The sequence below is a fragment of the Ixodes scapularis genome, unplaced genomic scaffold (genome assembly GCF_016920785.2).
Source record: "Ixodes scapularis isolate PalLabHiFi unplaced genomic scaffold, ASM1692078v2 PGA_scaffold1__304_contigs__length_218370807, whole genome shotgun sequence".
Taxonomy (NCBI): Eukaryota; Metazoa; Arthropoda; class Arachnida; order Ixodida; family Ixodidae; genus Ixodes; species Ixodes scapularis.
The window spans coordinates 29,342,754-29,355,721 of NW_024609846.1; the positions used below are offsets into that span (position 1 = coordinate 29,342,754).

The 12,968-nt window shown below is 49.0% G+C and overlaps 1 protein-coding gene across 1 annotated transcript; it reads left to right on the forward strand.

Annotated features, from left to right (window-relative positions):
- The first annotated feature begins 774 nt into the window (after positions 1-774).
- On the forward strand, positions 775-12,397 carry LOC120844929 (clotting factor C). Its single transcript, XM_040216948.1, has 7 exons — positions 775-963; positions 2,374-2,565; positions 2,718-2,793; positions 4,988-5,187; positions 6,225-6,514; positions 10,421-10,588; positions 11,107-12,397. The coding sequence occupies exons 1-7, from the start codon at positions 948-950 to the stop codon at positions 11,458-11,460; spliced, it is 1,296 nt and encodes a 431-aa protein (XP_040072882.1). The 5' UTR covers positions 775-947; the 3' UTR covers positions 11,461-12,397.
- Positions 12,398-12,968: the final 571 nt, after the last annotated feature.

A 12,968-nucleotide genomic window follows, 5' to 3' on the forward strand; every position in this document is an offset into this window, starting at 1 on the left:
CTCAATTTTTGACCAGCTCTCTGTGTACTGTTAGTTTCGAACTCGCTTAACTGGGTTGACGACAGCCGTTGCTGATTTAAGGCACGCGCTAGTTCCGAACTGCGGCAGTGACGTGGCACGTCATTTCAGCTTGCAATTGTCGGAAAGGGCCCGTCTTCCAAGATATCTAGGGAACCACTCCTGCCCTTAGGGACAGGCTGCACCATATATATAATTGGAAAGAGTGACAATTGAGAAGTGCAGCCGTAGTGATACTGTGAACGAAGAGGGGAGAAGGTGATTATTGAATTTACCGCATTAAAGGTGGGGAAAGGGAAAGGGAAAGACAGCTAGCGAAAAATTAAGCCAGGAGAGGGAATTGAACCCGTAACCTGCGCCTGTCCGGGCCGGACTCCGGTCCAAACGTTGAAGAATAAACCGTCCGTTGTTGCTGTTTTCACCAAGGGTTATCTTTTCAGTTATATATATATATATATATATATATATATATATATATATATATATATATATATATATATATATATATATATATATATATATATATATACACGAGTATATATCACATTTCAAATCATGCCCATTCCGTGTTCGGTCTTCACCTCAGTGTCATATCAAGCTTACATTGGAACATTTTTCCTCTCCGTCCTAATCGGTTAGTGATTCAGCAAACCGTTAAACACAAACTGGCAGAAGGGAGAGAGCCGCTTTACTTCCTTCTCTTTCAATCTTTTTTGTTTTTTTGCCGAGCGTTTGTTTTGGCGTCCTCCGCAGGTGTAGAAGAGGCCTGGGTCGAAGACACGGACCAGGTCCTGAAAACGAGGCGTCGGCGGCGGCACTCGACCGACGGCGCGGACTGCTTCGTCGTCGACCCGAACGCCAGCAGCCCCGGACTCGCGGTGCGCTGGACGCCGTGCAACGGCACCTTTGGCGTCGTGTGCGCTGCCGACATGGGACAGTTTCAGAGTGAGACACGTCCCTTTGATTGCTCAACGGTCATTCGCTTGGAGATGAGAGAAAGACATTGCCCATGTAAAAGATGCCAGAACCGCTTAAAGGGGCGATGCAACGATTTTTGTATTTTGCGCAAATACCGCTTAGAACGGATCCCTGACGTTAATGACCTGTGAAATACCTGTTTGTTTTTCACCACACGCAATCGAAGTCACAGAAAAAAATAAAGAAAAACGAGCAGAGGTCATCCCCTCAACTCGCAGCCAGAACAAGCGGCCACGTGATCTGGAGCCGATTATATGCCGCCAATGTTGATCATAGCCATGCGCTGGGGTTGGCAAGGCATAGGACACGCGCTGCGTTCCAGACATTGTTATGGTTCGGCTGTTGTCGTCATTGCAGCGATTGGACACAGGACACTACCCGAATGCTTCTCGAGCTGTGGATTATCACGAGCCCATATTGAGTGCCCACGCAATGCTCGGGTCCAATCTATAAGCCGCATTCAAATATCGTCACTGGGCGGTACTGCTACCGCCGAGCTACGTCATCAGGTTTTGCGAAGGAGAGATTGAATGAAAACGCTCGGTTTTGTCCTCGAAATTACAGCGCAACAAAGGAGTTTCTTGGTCAGTGCCGTTGCGTGCGAGTATCCTTGAGTCCCATTAGTGCCAGTAAGCTCGTGTAAAGTGAAAAACATTCCAATTGAATATCGTTGCACCGCCCCTTTAACTATGGCCCTATGGGTGGGCAATCGACCAAAGCTGCTGTTCCAGTAAGCTGATAAGAGCGTTCGAACGATGAAGGGTGCGCTCCTGGTGGGGTGGTTGTCACGTGCGCACTTACTGGATCATTGGAGAGTATATTGTGCAGTTTACCAAGTTATGCGACTGACATATCTGGAGCATCTGCTTTCCCGGAAATCATCTGAGAGACCCAACGGCTGCAATGTACGGAGAGAATTCGAAAAATGATAATGTGTTAAAAAAAAAAATCTTACTGAACATGACGTTTCATCGTGCCAGTGAAGCAGACCGTTTTTTTAAACATATTTTCAGCCTCTTGATTGGCCGAGCTACCTCCCTACGTTGCAGCTATTAACTTTCTTACGTCACAGACGCTCCGTGTTTCTTAGTGCGCACTTTGAATACCAATCACTGGTACTCCTTCGATCAATTTAGCCACTTAAATTATAGAGCGGTATCGTGCTCCAGTGGTCGCAGTGTCTCAGTGGCGAAAGGCGTCCGTCCCTTTTGCTAGGCATAAACCACGACCTACTGGAAAGCGATAGCCCCTATGCCACAATCATTGGCTCTACTTGTTTGGGGAAAACCGCTGATAGGTGTTCCCACGGGACAGCCATGTGCAGTGTACACTCGGAGGCTTCCGCAAAGTGAGTCCCGTTTGCGGGTTCATTTCCAGAGGCCTGCGGTGACCCCGGCCCCCTCGAAAACGGCACGGCCGAGCTGAGGAACGCCGTGGTTCCGGGGAGGCTTCTGGAAGGCACGCAAATCACGTACCGCTGCTCCGAGCTTCACTCCCTCAGCGGACCAAGCAAGGTCACGTGCCTGAGCAACGGCACCTGGACAGCACCCAAGCCGCGCTGTGTCAGAGGTGGGTGCTCTTGCTCCGTCTCAATAATACCTGGTGTTATTCACTGATGCCATAACTGAGAACGTTGTTGGTGAAGAACGAAGCTTGAAAATAATAAGCTTCCTATTCCGTCAGCTCCAAGAACACCAATTGGAGGATTTTGTTTTTCGCAGTTACCACGTGCATGGAACCTCCCGTACCGCCTTATGGAGAAGTGGTTTACTCTCAGGAGCTCGGCCCTGGTTTCAAGTAAGTCGACTCGCCAAATGCTGAGCACAATCCGTGGAAGGTGTCTTACATTATCTTTCTCAACTGTCAGTGATCACTCGCTCCCCTCACCTTATATGAGATATCAATTCAAGCGGCGAGAGTTTCAACGCCACGTGCACCAAATTGTGTACGTGAGATTTAGAAAAAAAGAACACACACACAATCACAATTATAATTTTGAGCAATTAAATATGCCCGATTTACTCCTCTTTTAAGAAATATTTTTCTCTATTAAAACTGTTTTTTGGAACCACAGACAATTATAGATTGATTATAGCTTCATTACGGGAAACAAAAAGTACACTTAACAAAATAAAAAGAGAGACGTTAGTTTGTGCATGACATTAAGCCGAATATGTAAGCATGAATTCTCCCAGCTTTTGGAAATTTTATACCTCTTTCTTTTTTACATACAAAAGACAATCAGTAGAACCACGAAATACAATCCCCCATAGCGGCCGGATCCATAATTATTTTAAGATTTACGTTAAAAAATTATGGCGAATTGCTAGGCAATTGTATTCTATACCTGAAACATTCTAACATCCCAAACTTTTAGCGATACGCCTACGTTCACGGCGCTCTTCATCAAATAGTTTAACGCGTGCCATGTGTGCACTTGATAGTTGTCCCTGGAATGAAGCGCTGCTAACGATAATGAAGCCAATAAACCTGGCGATCTTCCCCAGCCTTCCATACTCTCGTCTCCCGTCCTTCAGTGCGCACAGGTGGTTGAGCTCCCCCTCGCCTGCCTCACTCCTCCTCGCCTATCCTTCTGGTCACATGACCTCCCTGCTCACTAATCAGCGTCGAGCACCTCACTCGTCCTTTCCCGCACATACACAAAAGCGGGTATATTATAACGCCCCCTTTTCACACATAATAGACCCAAAACTTCAGTTGGGCGTACAGCGCACTGAAGTTAACTGAACCGAAGGCACCATCTTTCACGAGCGGCTTGAGAGTCGAGTTCTACGCCCTATTAGAATAGCTAATGCACGTACGTGTGACTGGCTGCGAAAAAATTAATCGGGGCTTTCTTGGCCCTACTGAAAAACCTCGGTGTTTTTTCTGTAGTATTTTATGCGTATATTAGCTGTTTAATATGTAACATCCCACTGGGCATCAAGCCTCTCGTAAAAGTTGGGGCCGGTAGTTCGACGTCACTGCGCTGTACGTGGAACATAAGTTTTGGGGTGTCGTATATGTGAGAAGAGGTGTAATGGTTACACCTTTTCTTTAGAGTGCCCGCGTCAGCCAATCAGTGCCGAGCCTCATAGACACGCTTTTATCCAGGCTTCACTTTTACCTGGGTTTCACGAAATGCCGAACACCTAGCCGAAGAACGTTTTGCGTTAATATAAAGAAAAATAACACACTATTACATGTTTAAGATGTCTCTCGATAGATCACTGTCCACACACGCTTACAAAAGTTATCAATGAGTTTCAATTGATATTCTAATGTATTCCTATACAATACATTACAAACTCAATAAAAACTCGTTGATAATTTTTGTAAGGGAGGCGCTTAATACGTCGCCCTTTCTACGTTGAACGGCAATTGTTTTGACCGGATATGGCGTTTTGGCAGCTTTCCGTTGTTTTCGAACGTTTCTGAGCGTTGGAGGCACTTAGAAAGGTCGATGACCAACATTATTACCTATTAAAAGCTCCTTAATAAATTCTGCCACAAGATGCTCAGGAAACACAAATCATTGTTTTTAAATCAGTTAAACAATGAAAAGAACGATCACTATCGCGCCACAATTGTCGTGCCCAGTTTGAATAGTAAAAAGGCCTCCCACCCTCCCTCAGACCGCCTGAAATGTTGCCCCTTCTAATTTGCCGACCTCATTAAAAATATTAAAAGGATTTGCGTGCATCGCGGTGCAGTACGCACACAGAGACACCGGAGAGTGTTGCGAGGGGCGAAAGCGGACTTACCAAAATGGAAGTCGCTCGAGGACCAGCCGTGAACGCCTGAAAACGCGGCGGAAGTAGCTCGAGCGCCATACGCGGCCACTAAACTCACCGTTCAACGTCTAGCGTGGAACGTTCTAGCGTACCTCTGCAGACTGGCGTAAGAAGACAACGAGGCCTCATTTTTTATTTTTTTTTGTGAATCGCCAGTCTTCTTTAGCGACCCGTTTCTCCTTATGGGCGCTGGACAGGATCGGTCGTCAGACACTGAGGCTGCCCCTGCGCACGACCCAGGCCCCGGTGGAAGTGAGCCTTCCCCGGGGTCACTTCCGGGTCGGGACGCGGGCCACCTTTACCTGCGTGAGCCGCTTCTACACCCTGGTGGGCTCCGAGGTGCGCAGATGCCTGCCGGACGGGACCTGGAGCGGCAGGACGGCCACCTGCATTCCGGGTGAGCATGCAGCTGGCGCCGATGGCGTAAAAGCGACACAAAGGCGACGACCGCCATGACGATACACTTTTGCAGCGTCTTCATTGGCTCCATCGGATCATAGCATTGGGTGCGGTCGAGCATACTGTGAAACAGACCCTGCAAGTCCAAGTAGACCGGGCGGGAATACACCACCAAGTAATGGAGGCTGCACCTATGCGTGTAGAAGTAGAATATATAAGCTCTAACTCGGAACTGGCAGCAAGGACAAGCAGGAGTAAACAGCTTAAAAGACCAGATAAAGTAGAAGTAGAATAGACAACCTCTAGGTAGCGATTGAAGGACAAGCAGATGTATAGACTGTACGAGTGCAAAGGGTGAGGGAGTTCTACTACTGGTTGGAGCTGAGGTTGTTGCTTCATATTTTTGGGTCAAGTAGAGAAGGAAGAGGAAGGCTTCAATATAGTTTATAGTGCGGCAGTTGCCTATTTCTGTGTTTATTAGTGTTCACCTGCCACCACCCAAGAGCGAGGGAGCTCGACGAATGACCAGGTCGAAAAAGCAAAAAAACGACAACAAACTGATCTAGAAATGTTGTGTGCGGTGTGAAATCGGGCAGGACGTCTTATGTTGGCGTGCCCGCGTCACATGGCAGAATTTTCTTTTGAGTTTAAAGATTTCCTTAAGCTTCGTGATTTGCCGGGCTTTTCCTGTACATTGTAAAGGTGCTGCCCACAAAGCGCTTGGGAGAGGCAGTCGCTGCAATTTCCACGAATGGCGAGCCTGCAAATATGTGTGGATCTAAAGAAAACGCGTTTTGCGCTATGACATTGCGCGTGACACGTGAGACGTCGTGCTGAGATGTCAGTGCACAGACTGCTCTTAAGGTCATATGTTCGAGCCCATCATTCGCTGAGTTCCCTTCGCAGATGGCGGCAATCTCACAGGACGTATGGGCGCGCTGTAGTTTTGAGCACCGAGTGCACTGCAGGGAAGTGTACACGCAGAGCACTTCCTGAGAGCAGCGTACCCGCCACGTCGTTGGCGGCCCCTCGCAGTGTGCGGCCGCTCGGACTCCCCACGGTCCCCGTTCATCGTGCACGGCAACTTGAGCGAGATCGGTCAGTGGCCCTGGCAGGCGGCGCTGTCGCTCTGGTCCCCCGCCGAAAACGCCTGGGACCTTAGCTGCGGCGGCAGCCTGCTCTCCGAGAGCTGGGTCGTGACAGCCGCCCACTGCGTGGCTCGGGACCGCAAGGGGAACCTGCTGAACACCCGTAGCCTGCGCATCGACCTGGGCAAGTACTACCGGGACGACTCCAGGGACGACGCCATGGTGCAGACGCGCTCGGTGAGCTTCCGAGAGTTGCCTGATACCATGACAAGGCTTTTCCTCCTAAACGTCATCACTATAGTGAATCCAGGCAGCGCCGCCAGCGTGTCTTGCAGTGTCTCAGAACGAGCGCGCACCCGGAGACGCCAAGACGCACACGTCTACCGCTGTGGCTACTCTCGCTTCAGCGTTTTTCCGCTCGGCGCGGGTCAGGCATCCCCTAACGATGATGAATTCGAGGTGAATTGAGTTGCCATACTATTTATAGATGTATTCACTAGGCGGCCATATCCGTGTGCGCTTCTGCTGAGCGCGTGCTGACGGCGAGCTTCCGAAGTCCTTTTGGAGCGTGCATTTAGCACCATCAAGGTTGCCGGTCTTAGAAGGCTATTGATGTGAGATCGTTCTGAGCATGCCCTCTAAACAGCGCCCTCAAATATGGCGTCCAGTGAATACCTCCTATAGGGTTTCTCGATGCTGTTTTTCTTGGGCCCCCTCTCTGTAGATACCTTTTCCACAAGGGCGCCGGCAAGAGATTTCGAAATTGCGTTTGTTGCCTGTCTATGAAGTTACGTTGGAATGCCGTAACGTCATGAGTTCCTAAAAAGCAGCGCGAGTTCGCGGCAGTATGGCTCTCTCGTGGGGTTACTTAGTCTTCAATGTGACTTACCGGGGAACGCTCATTAGTTCAGACTGCAGCCAAAGTTACAACCGCGAGCTAGCCCGCGCTCCTGGCTTTGAGACATGTATGTCTAGCACGAGTGCTCGATCGTTCTGCGGAACAGCGCTTCAAAGCAGCGACCTCGAGCTCTCGTGATTGAGCATAGCCACCTCTATACTCACAAAGCCTGGCAGTTCGACGACGTGGCCATAGAGTGCCCGGTCACAGATTTGGGGGGCGAGGATATGGTAGCACAGAGCATTTCTCGGGGAAGCTGGTAGTGAGCGCACAGCTTTTGCAGCGGCGAGGACGTGCGAGGAACGCGAGGAGCACGAGAGGACATCCCATCGCTTGGGAGAAGTGTGTTATCGCGTCTCGCCACAGCGGGGCGCCCGTTACATGCCTCTCCTCTCATCCGTTGTCTGTCGTTCTACCTTTTCACTTTCGGCGGCCGCGTCTCGTGGCGATATGCCAGGCTTTGTCAGTGTAGAGGAGGCTATGGGTTGTGATATTGGCTGCAGTCTCAGGTCTAGAGTGCTTCTGCAACCTGCTTTCCACACCATCGAGATCGCCGTTCTTTGCAGACGTTGGGTAGAAGCTTGATCTGAGGATGCGGGGACGTCTGTCAGGCCACCATATGCCATTGTTGAGTACTTGCGGTTATTTCTACTTAATGGTTCTCTCTAACCACTACTTCTGCGGTGTGAAACTAACACGGTGGAGTGAACGCTCGTGGAACATAAAAGGCCGGCATGTTATTTACAACTAGACGAGATTGTTACGCGTAGAGTGCCTTCATACACGTGCGCGCTTTTGCTTGAGTGGTGGCATCTCAGCCATCTTTCCGCCCATCCGTTTTTTTTTATGCGTTTTGAAGTGCGCGCAATCCGGTGTCACTCAGCTCGAGCGCGTAGCTTTGGCTAATGCATAGACGTCATTTTCCCGCCCAAGTCACGCACTGAGTGCGCCAGAGCGTCACTCGCTGGCACATTCAGGGCAACAATGGATGTTTTCACCCTGAGACAGAAAGACTACAATGTAGGCTCGCAAGTCAGAGCCATTTATACTGAAAGAGTTTGGCCAATGGAGTGAGTTTGTTTCCCGCTAGAACAAGCGCATTTCGCGATAACACAAAATGGCGTTACTTTTTTGTCTTCTTTATTCTCGAAAAATCGCATTGAGTTCCTATGAGTCAGTGCCCCAAAATGGCGTACGGAAGTAGTCATCTTCCGGTTGTCAGACTGCGCCGCTGTGGTTGCCAGGCTGTCGAAATCTCCTTAAGAAGGCCAAACTCTATCAGTATAAACGGCTCTGACCCTAGTCACGCGTTGACGGCACCAAGCAGCGAGGTTCCCAACTAGAGTGCCCTTGACCTTGCATGAACTATTGACATCACGAGCGCGATACGGATAGCGCTTGTCGCTCGCCGGCTTTGAAGCGAGAGTTACCGCTCATTCACACTGGAAGCGGATCCGCGTTCGCAAAGCGGTTGCGAACGCGGTTGTATAAAGATCCAACACAATTGCACGCGCACTTGATGTCATCGAGTGCGCGTGCCATTGTACTGGATCTTTATACAACCGCGTTCGCAACTGCTTTGCGAACGCGGATCCGCTTCCAGTGTGAATGAGCGGTTATAGAGAGCTTGCGCTCACGTCATTTTATTTCCATACCCCATTTAAAGGTGAACGTCGACAGCGCGCGATTGCGAGAAAGACGTGGAAAGGAAATACCGTTAGCCAGAATGGCTCCCTCGTGATGGTCGAGGCTGAGAGCTCGTGGTGAGAGACGCTTTCTCACGTACTCCAAGGAAACAAAAGGAACGAACATCCCAAAATTACCTGAAATTGCTATCATACTTATATCTATCAGACTCGCGTATTTTATCTCCCCGAAAAGAAGTTTTTGACCAGACGTCTTGAAAGGCTGTTACAACCATAGAGTTATTATAATGTATGCTAGAGGTTCAACTTGCGCTGGTGTCTATGCGACTTCCGTGACGCAAATTGAAGCAGACAGCAACCAGTCTACTTTTGCGGTACTCCTGTGCATTCCTATGGGAAAACGCGCGTGCATTTTGTCTCTTCGCCGGAAAATAACATGGAACACTTTGGTTATTTCGGTCGTACCGAATAGTATGTGTCTTAGTTAACATTGTAAAAATGTAATTGCTTTAGTTAGCGCATTTTGCTTCATCAGTGAGCGATGTTTAACTTCGCTGCATTTCAGTCCCAAACGTGTGTTCCGCAGCAGGTGTGTAAAAACAAGCGGCGATTCAAAGCAAAATTACGATCGAAACAAATATAGAGTGTGTTCAAGGCTCGCCAGCATTCCGGTGACGCTTGTATATTGATAATATGCCAGTCCTGTCACCATATGAAAATGATCCCGTCGTGCATGAGCGGATAAAAAACTTCAACGTAGAGAATAAAGTCCGTGGGATATGAAAGGTGTCTCTTCGTATTATTTTCTCTGCCGAGCAGCTTTTATCGCGCACTTGTTCTCAAAGATGTCTAGCGCGCGGTTGATATTTTGAACGTAGAGCACGCAGCTTCGCTCAGGACAGAAAGAATAAAGCGGTACTCACTTATTTAAAATTGAATAGATTACGTGGGCTTCAATTTATTTTGATCGTACATATGCACTGCGAGCTACTGATCCGGTGTTGCTGCGTAGTTCTTGCCGCCGCTCTTGATTTTCCAGATGTCCTTCGTTCGTTTGGCATGTATATCCCCCATGCTGGAAATCGCCGACGCCGCGTTCGCACTAACAGTGTCCGACAGTGCACATAAATACACGTACGAAGCCGTTTTAGCACTGTTTTTAGTGCGATGAATACGAGAGAAAAACGCCGTAACTGACCAATTCTTTCGTCGGCCTGACTGAGAAATGTTCCAAGCTACCTAGTACGTACGAATAATTTGGGATATTTGTTCTTATGATCGAGCGCAGGGAGAAAATGCACTCACTTTTCCCCATTGAAATGCATTACCGGAAGTCAATTTTCGACTGGTTGTTGTCTGCTTCAATTTGCGTCAGCACACTAGCGCCACTTGAACCTCTAGCGTACATTATAATAACTCTATGGTTACAACGGTAACCGAGCGACAGGTTCCTATTTCTGTTTCGATTAAAATAAATAATACACAAAAGACCACACATTAAAAAAAAAAACCGAGATGGCTAAAGAAGGGCGTCGATTACTTCTTAAGCGAGCTTTCTCCGAGGGATGACAGCTATTCGATGGCTCCTGTATGGACCAGGCGCAGGAGATCCACGTGCACGAGGACTTCGATCCGGTGCGGTTCGACTCGGACATCGCGCTGGTGCTCCTCGACCGCCCCGTGGAGCTGACCAGTCGCGTGCAGCCCGTCTGCCTGCCCACGGAGCGTAGCACCCAGACCAACATCGTGGACGGTCACCTGGGCATCGTGAGTCGCTGCCTTGCCGGTTCTCTGTTCGGGCGCCAGTTGTCGACCGGGGAGAAAGCTCAAACTTCACGAAGAATGGGGCCTTCCTTAAAGAAAGAAAAAAGAAATGTGTTGTACAGAAATGAATAAGCGAGTGTAATTCTCCGCTTTCTAGTGCGTAGAGGGGAAATCTGGCAAGGGTATAGTTACGCAACGTTGTGAGGCACTTAACCGTTCGTTACGCGTAGTGACAATTGCATGACCACGTTCCGGTGCGACGACGCCAGTTCTCAAAACAAAATAACCATAATGAACCTGGAAATTTGGGATCCCTGGGTATTGCAGTGTAACATCAAGCTCGTTTCAGTGCTCTGCCGCCATTTTTTCCGAAGTTATCCACGAGGCACTCGCCTTGAACATGAAATTGACCAGTAGTAAAAATAAATGAATATATATATTTTTTTTTTCTCGTCGATTTAGATTGCCTATTCTCCATTCTTTCTTTTTCAAAGAAGGTTGCATTTCGGTGTGTCGTGCAGGTGACCGGCTGGGGCCAGACGGAGAACCGGAGCTACGCGGACGCGCTCCGCGAGGCGGTGGTGCCGGTCGTGTCGGCCAAGGAATGCGAGCGGGCGTACAAGGAGGGCCGCTTCCCGCTCACCGTGACGAGCAACATGCTGTGCGCGGGCTACGAGCGCGGAAAGATCGACGCCTGCACGGGTGACAGCGGAGGACCCCTGGTGTTCCTCGACGAGGACGTGGCCGACCGCCGGGTCTGGGTGCTCGAGGGCATCGTCAGCTGGGGCGGGCCCCGGGGCTGCGGGGCCCCCAACCACTTCGGCGGGTACACCAAGGTCCAGGCCTTCCTCGACTGGATACGGGAGCTCCTCTAGCCGCTCGGTGTAACTTGGTCGCACGGACGGGGCAGATGGCGTTGGTTGTATCTGAAGATGTTCAGGCGACCATTGGAGCGATGGTTGTCTTCTAACCGACTCTGGCCAGTTGATGGCACTTAAGTGGAAGGAAAGTTTGCTATACCCGCAGGCAACATTTTGTGGCTATGCAGCCCAAGCTATGGGCGCTCGCATACCGATCAAAGCTATGCCCGCGCACTCTTCATTACTTTTCAATAGTCAGAGAAAGAATTGTTCGCAAGGATAAACAACAGACCGATCTCACCAGCAAGTTTGGCTACGCCACCGCTGCCGCGATGCATCCAGGGAACTTTAGTCTTTCTGCACGTGCAACAACCTCGCTGGAGCTTTGAGCGGGCAGAGCATGAGACTGCATGAGCCGTGTCGTGCACTGCCGCCTGTCCCCTATGAACTAAAGTTACGGCGGCGTCACGTATGCGCCAATGCTTGGTGAGATCGGTCTATTGCAAGCATGGCGCCTCACTGGTGTCCTATGCGTGCATGCATGTGCAGCGTGCGCATGAACTTATCTTCGGCAAGCTTGACATTACACGTACTTGCCCGCACGAGCAGAGACATGGCGGCGGCCAGAATCCCTGCTTGTATTCGCCTATGCAATCGGGTGTGCACTCGACGGGTTCTGTAGTGCTATTTTTTTGTTTTGGTTGGCTCTTGAACAACATCAGTGCCAAAGTTGGGCAATACCACGCCCTTGGCAACCTTGTCTTTTTTGCCTGTGATGGAAGTATGGCGCAAACGAAAGGTTGCTAACGACATCTAAAATGACCGCAAGTGGAGTTTTTTTAATTCGTTCGAATCGTTCGACTATACTCAAGCTCCTTCAATAACGTCAGTGCCGAACCTACCGTGTGACTCTGTTTCTGCGAATAAACTCTCATTTTTGTTGATTTTATAAGTACCTTTGAAGGATGGAGTGAGATTTTTCATATTCAATTATCTCTTCTATCGGTACCATAAGGTAGCGATCAATATTCTTTGAAACATCGCTTATTATAGCTACCACTATTCACCCTTTCATCCCCTTTTATGACTCCTCTCTTTTTCTGTTCTTTTTTTTTCGAGTAGTGACCATAGCCAGTAATGCAAACTGGATGTTATGAACGTTTGTGCAGGGTGTTTCTGATCGCTCTGCGGTCGTAAAAACATTCGTATAAATAAAACACAGAACAGAGTGCACAGAAACTTTCTACAAAGGTGCCCTTAGGTGGCGTGTTGATCGTAGTAAAAGTTTATAACCGTAGGCTCAAAAAAAAAAAATTTGAACTAAAATAAACTTTTTTTTAATGTGTGGATTAAGCAAAAAGGCAAAAACAGTCCGGTTGACTCTGCCACTCACAGATGGCTCGACGCACGCTCTGGTCTCTGGTCTGTAGGATCTGCTTTGGGGTGTCCATCTCTAAGAGAAGATTACACGTGTTTGCTTTATGTTACACCATTTGGGAGTAGCAGCGTTAATTTTAAGGTTT

What these genes read in the sequence shown, in the direction of transcription:
- LOC120844929 (XM_040216948.1), top strand. An exon ending in GAGCTCGGCCCTGGTTTCAA is followed by an intron (nt 2,794 to 4,987) that starts GTAAGTCGACTC and finishes GGCGCTGGACAG; the next exon opens with GATCGGTCGTCAGACACTGA. An exon ending in TGGACGGTCACCTGGGCATC is followed by an intron (nt 10,589 to 11,106) that starts GTGAGTCGCTGC and finishes TGTGTCGTGCAG; the next exon opens with GTGACCGGCTGGGGCCAGAC.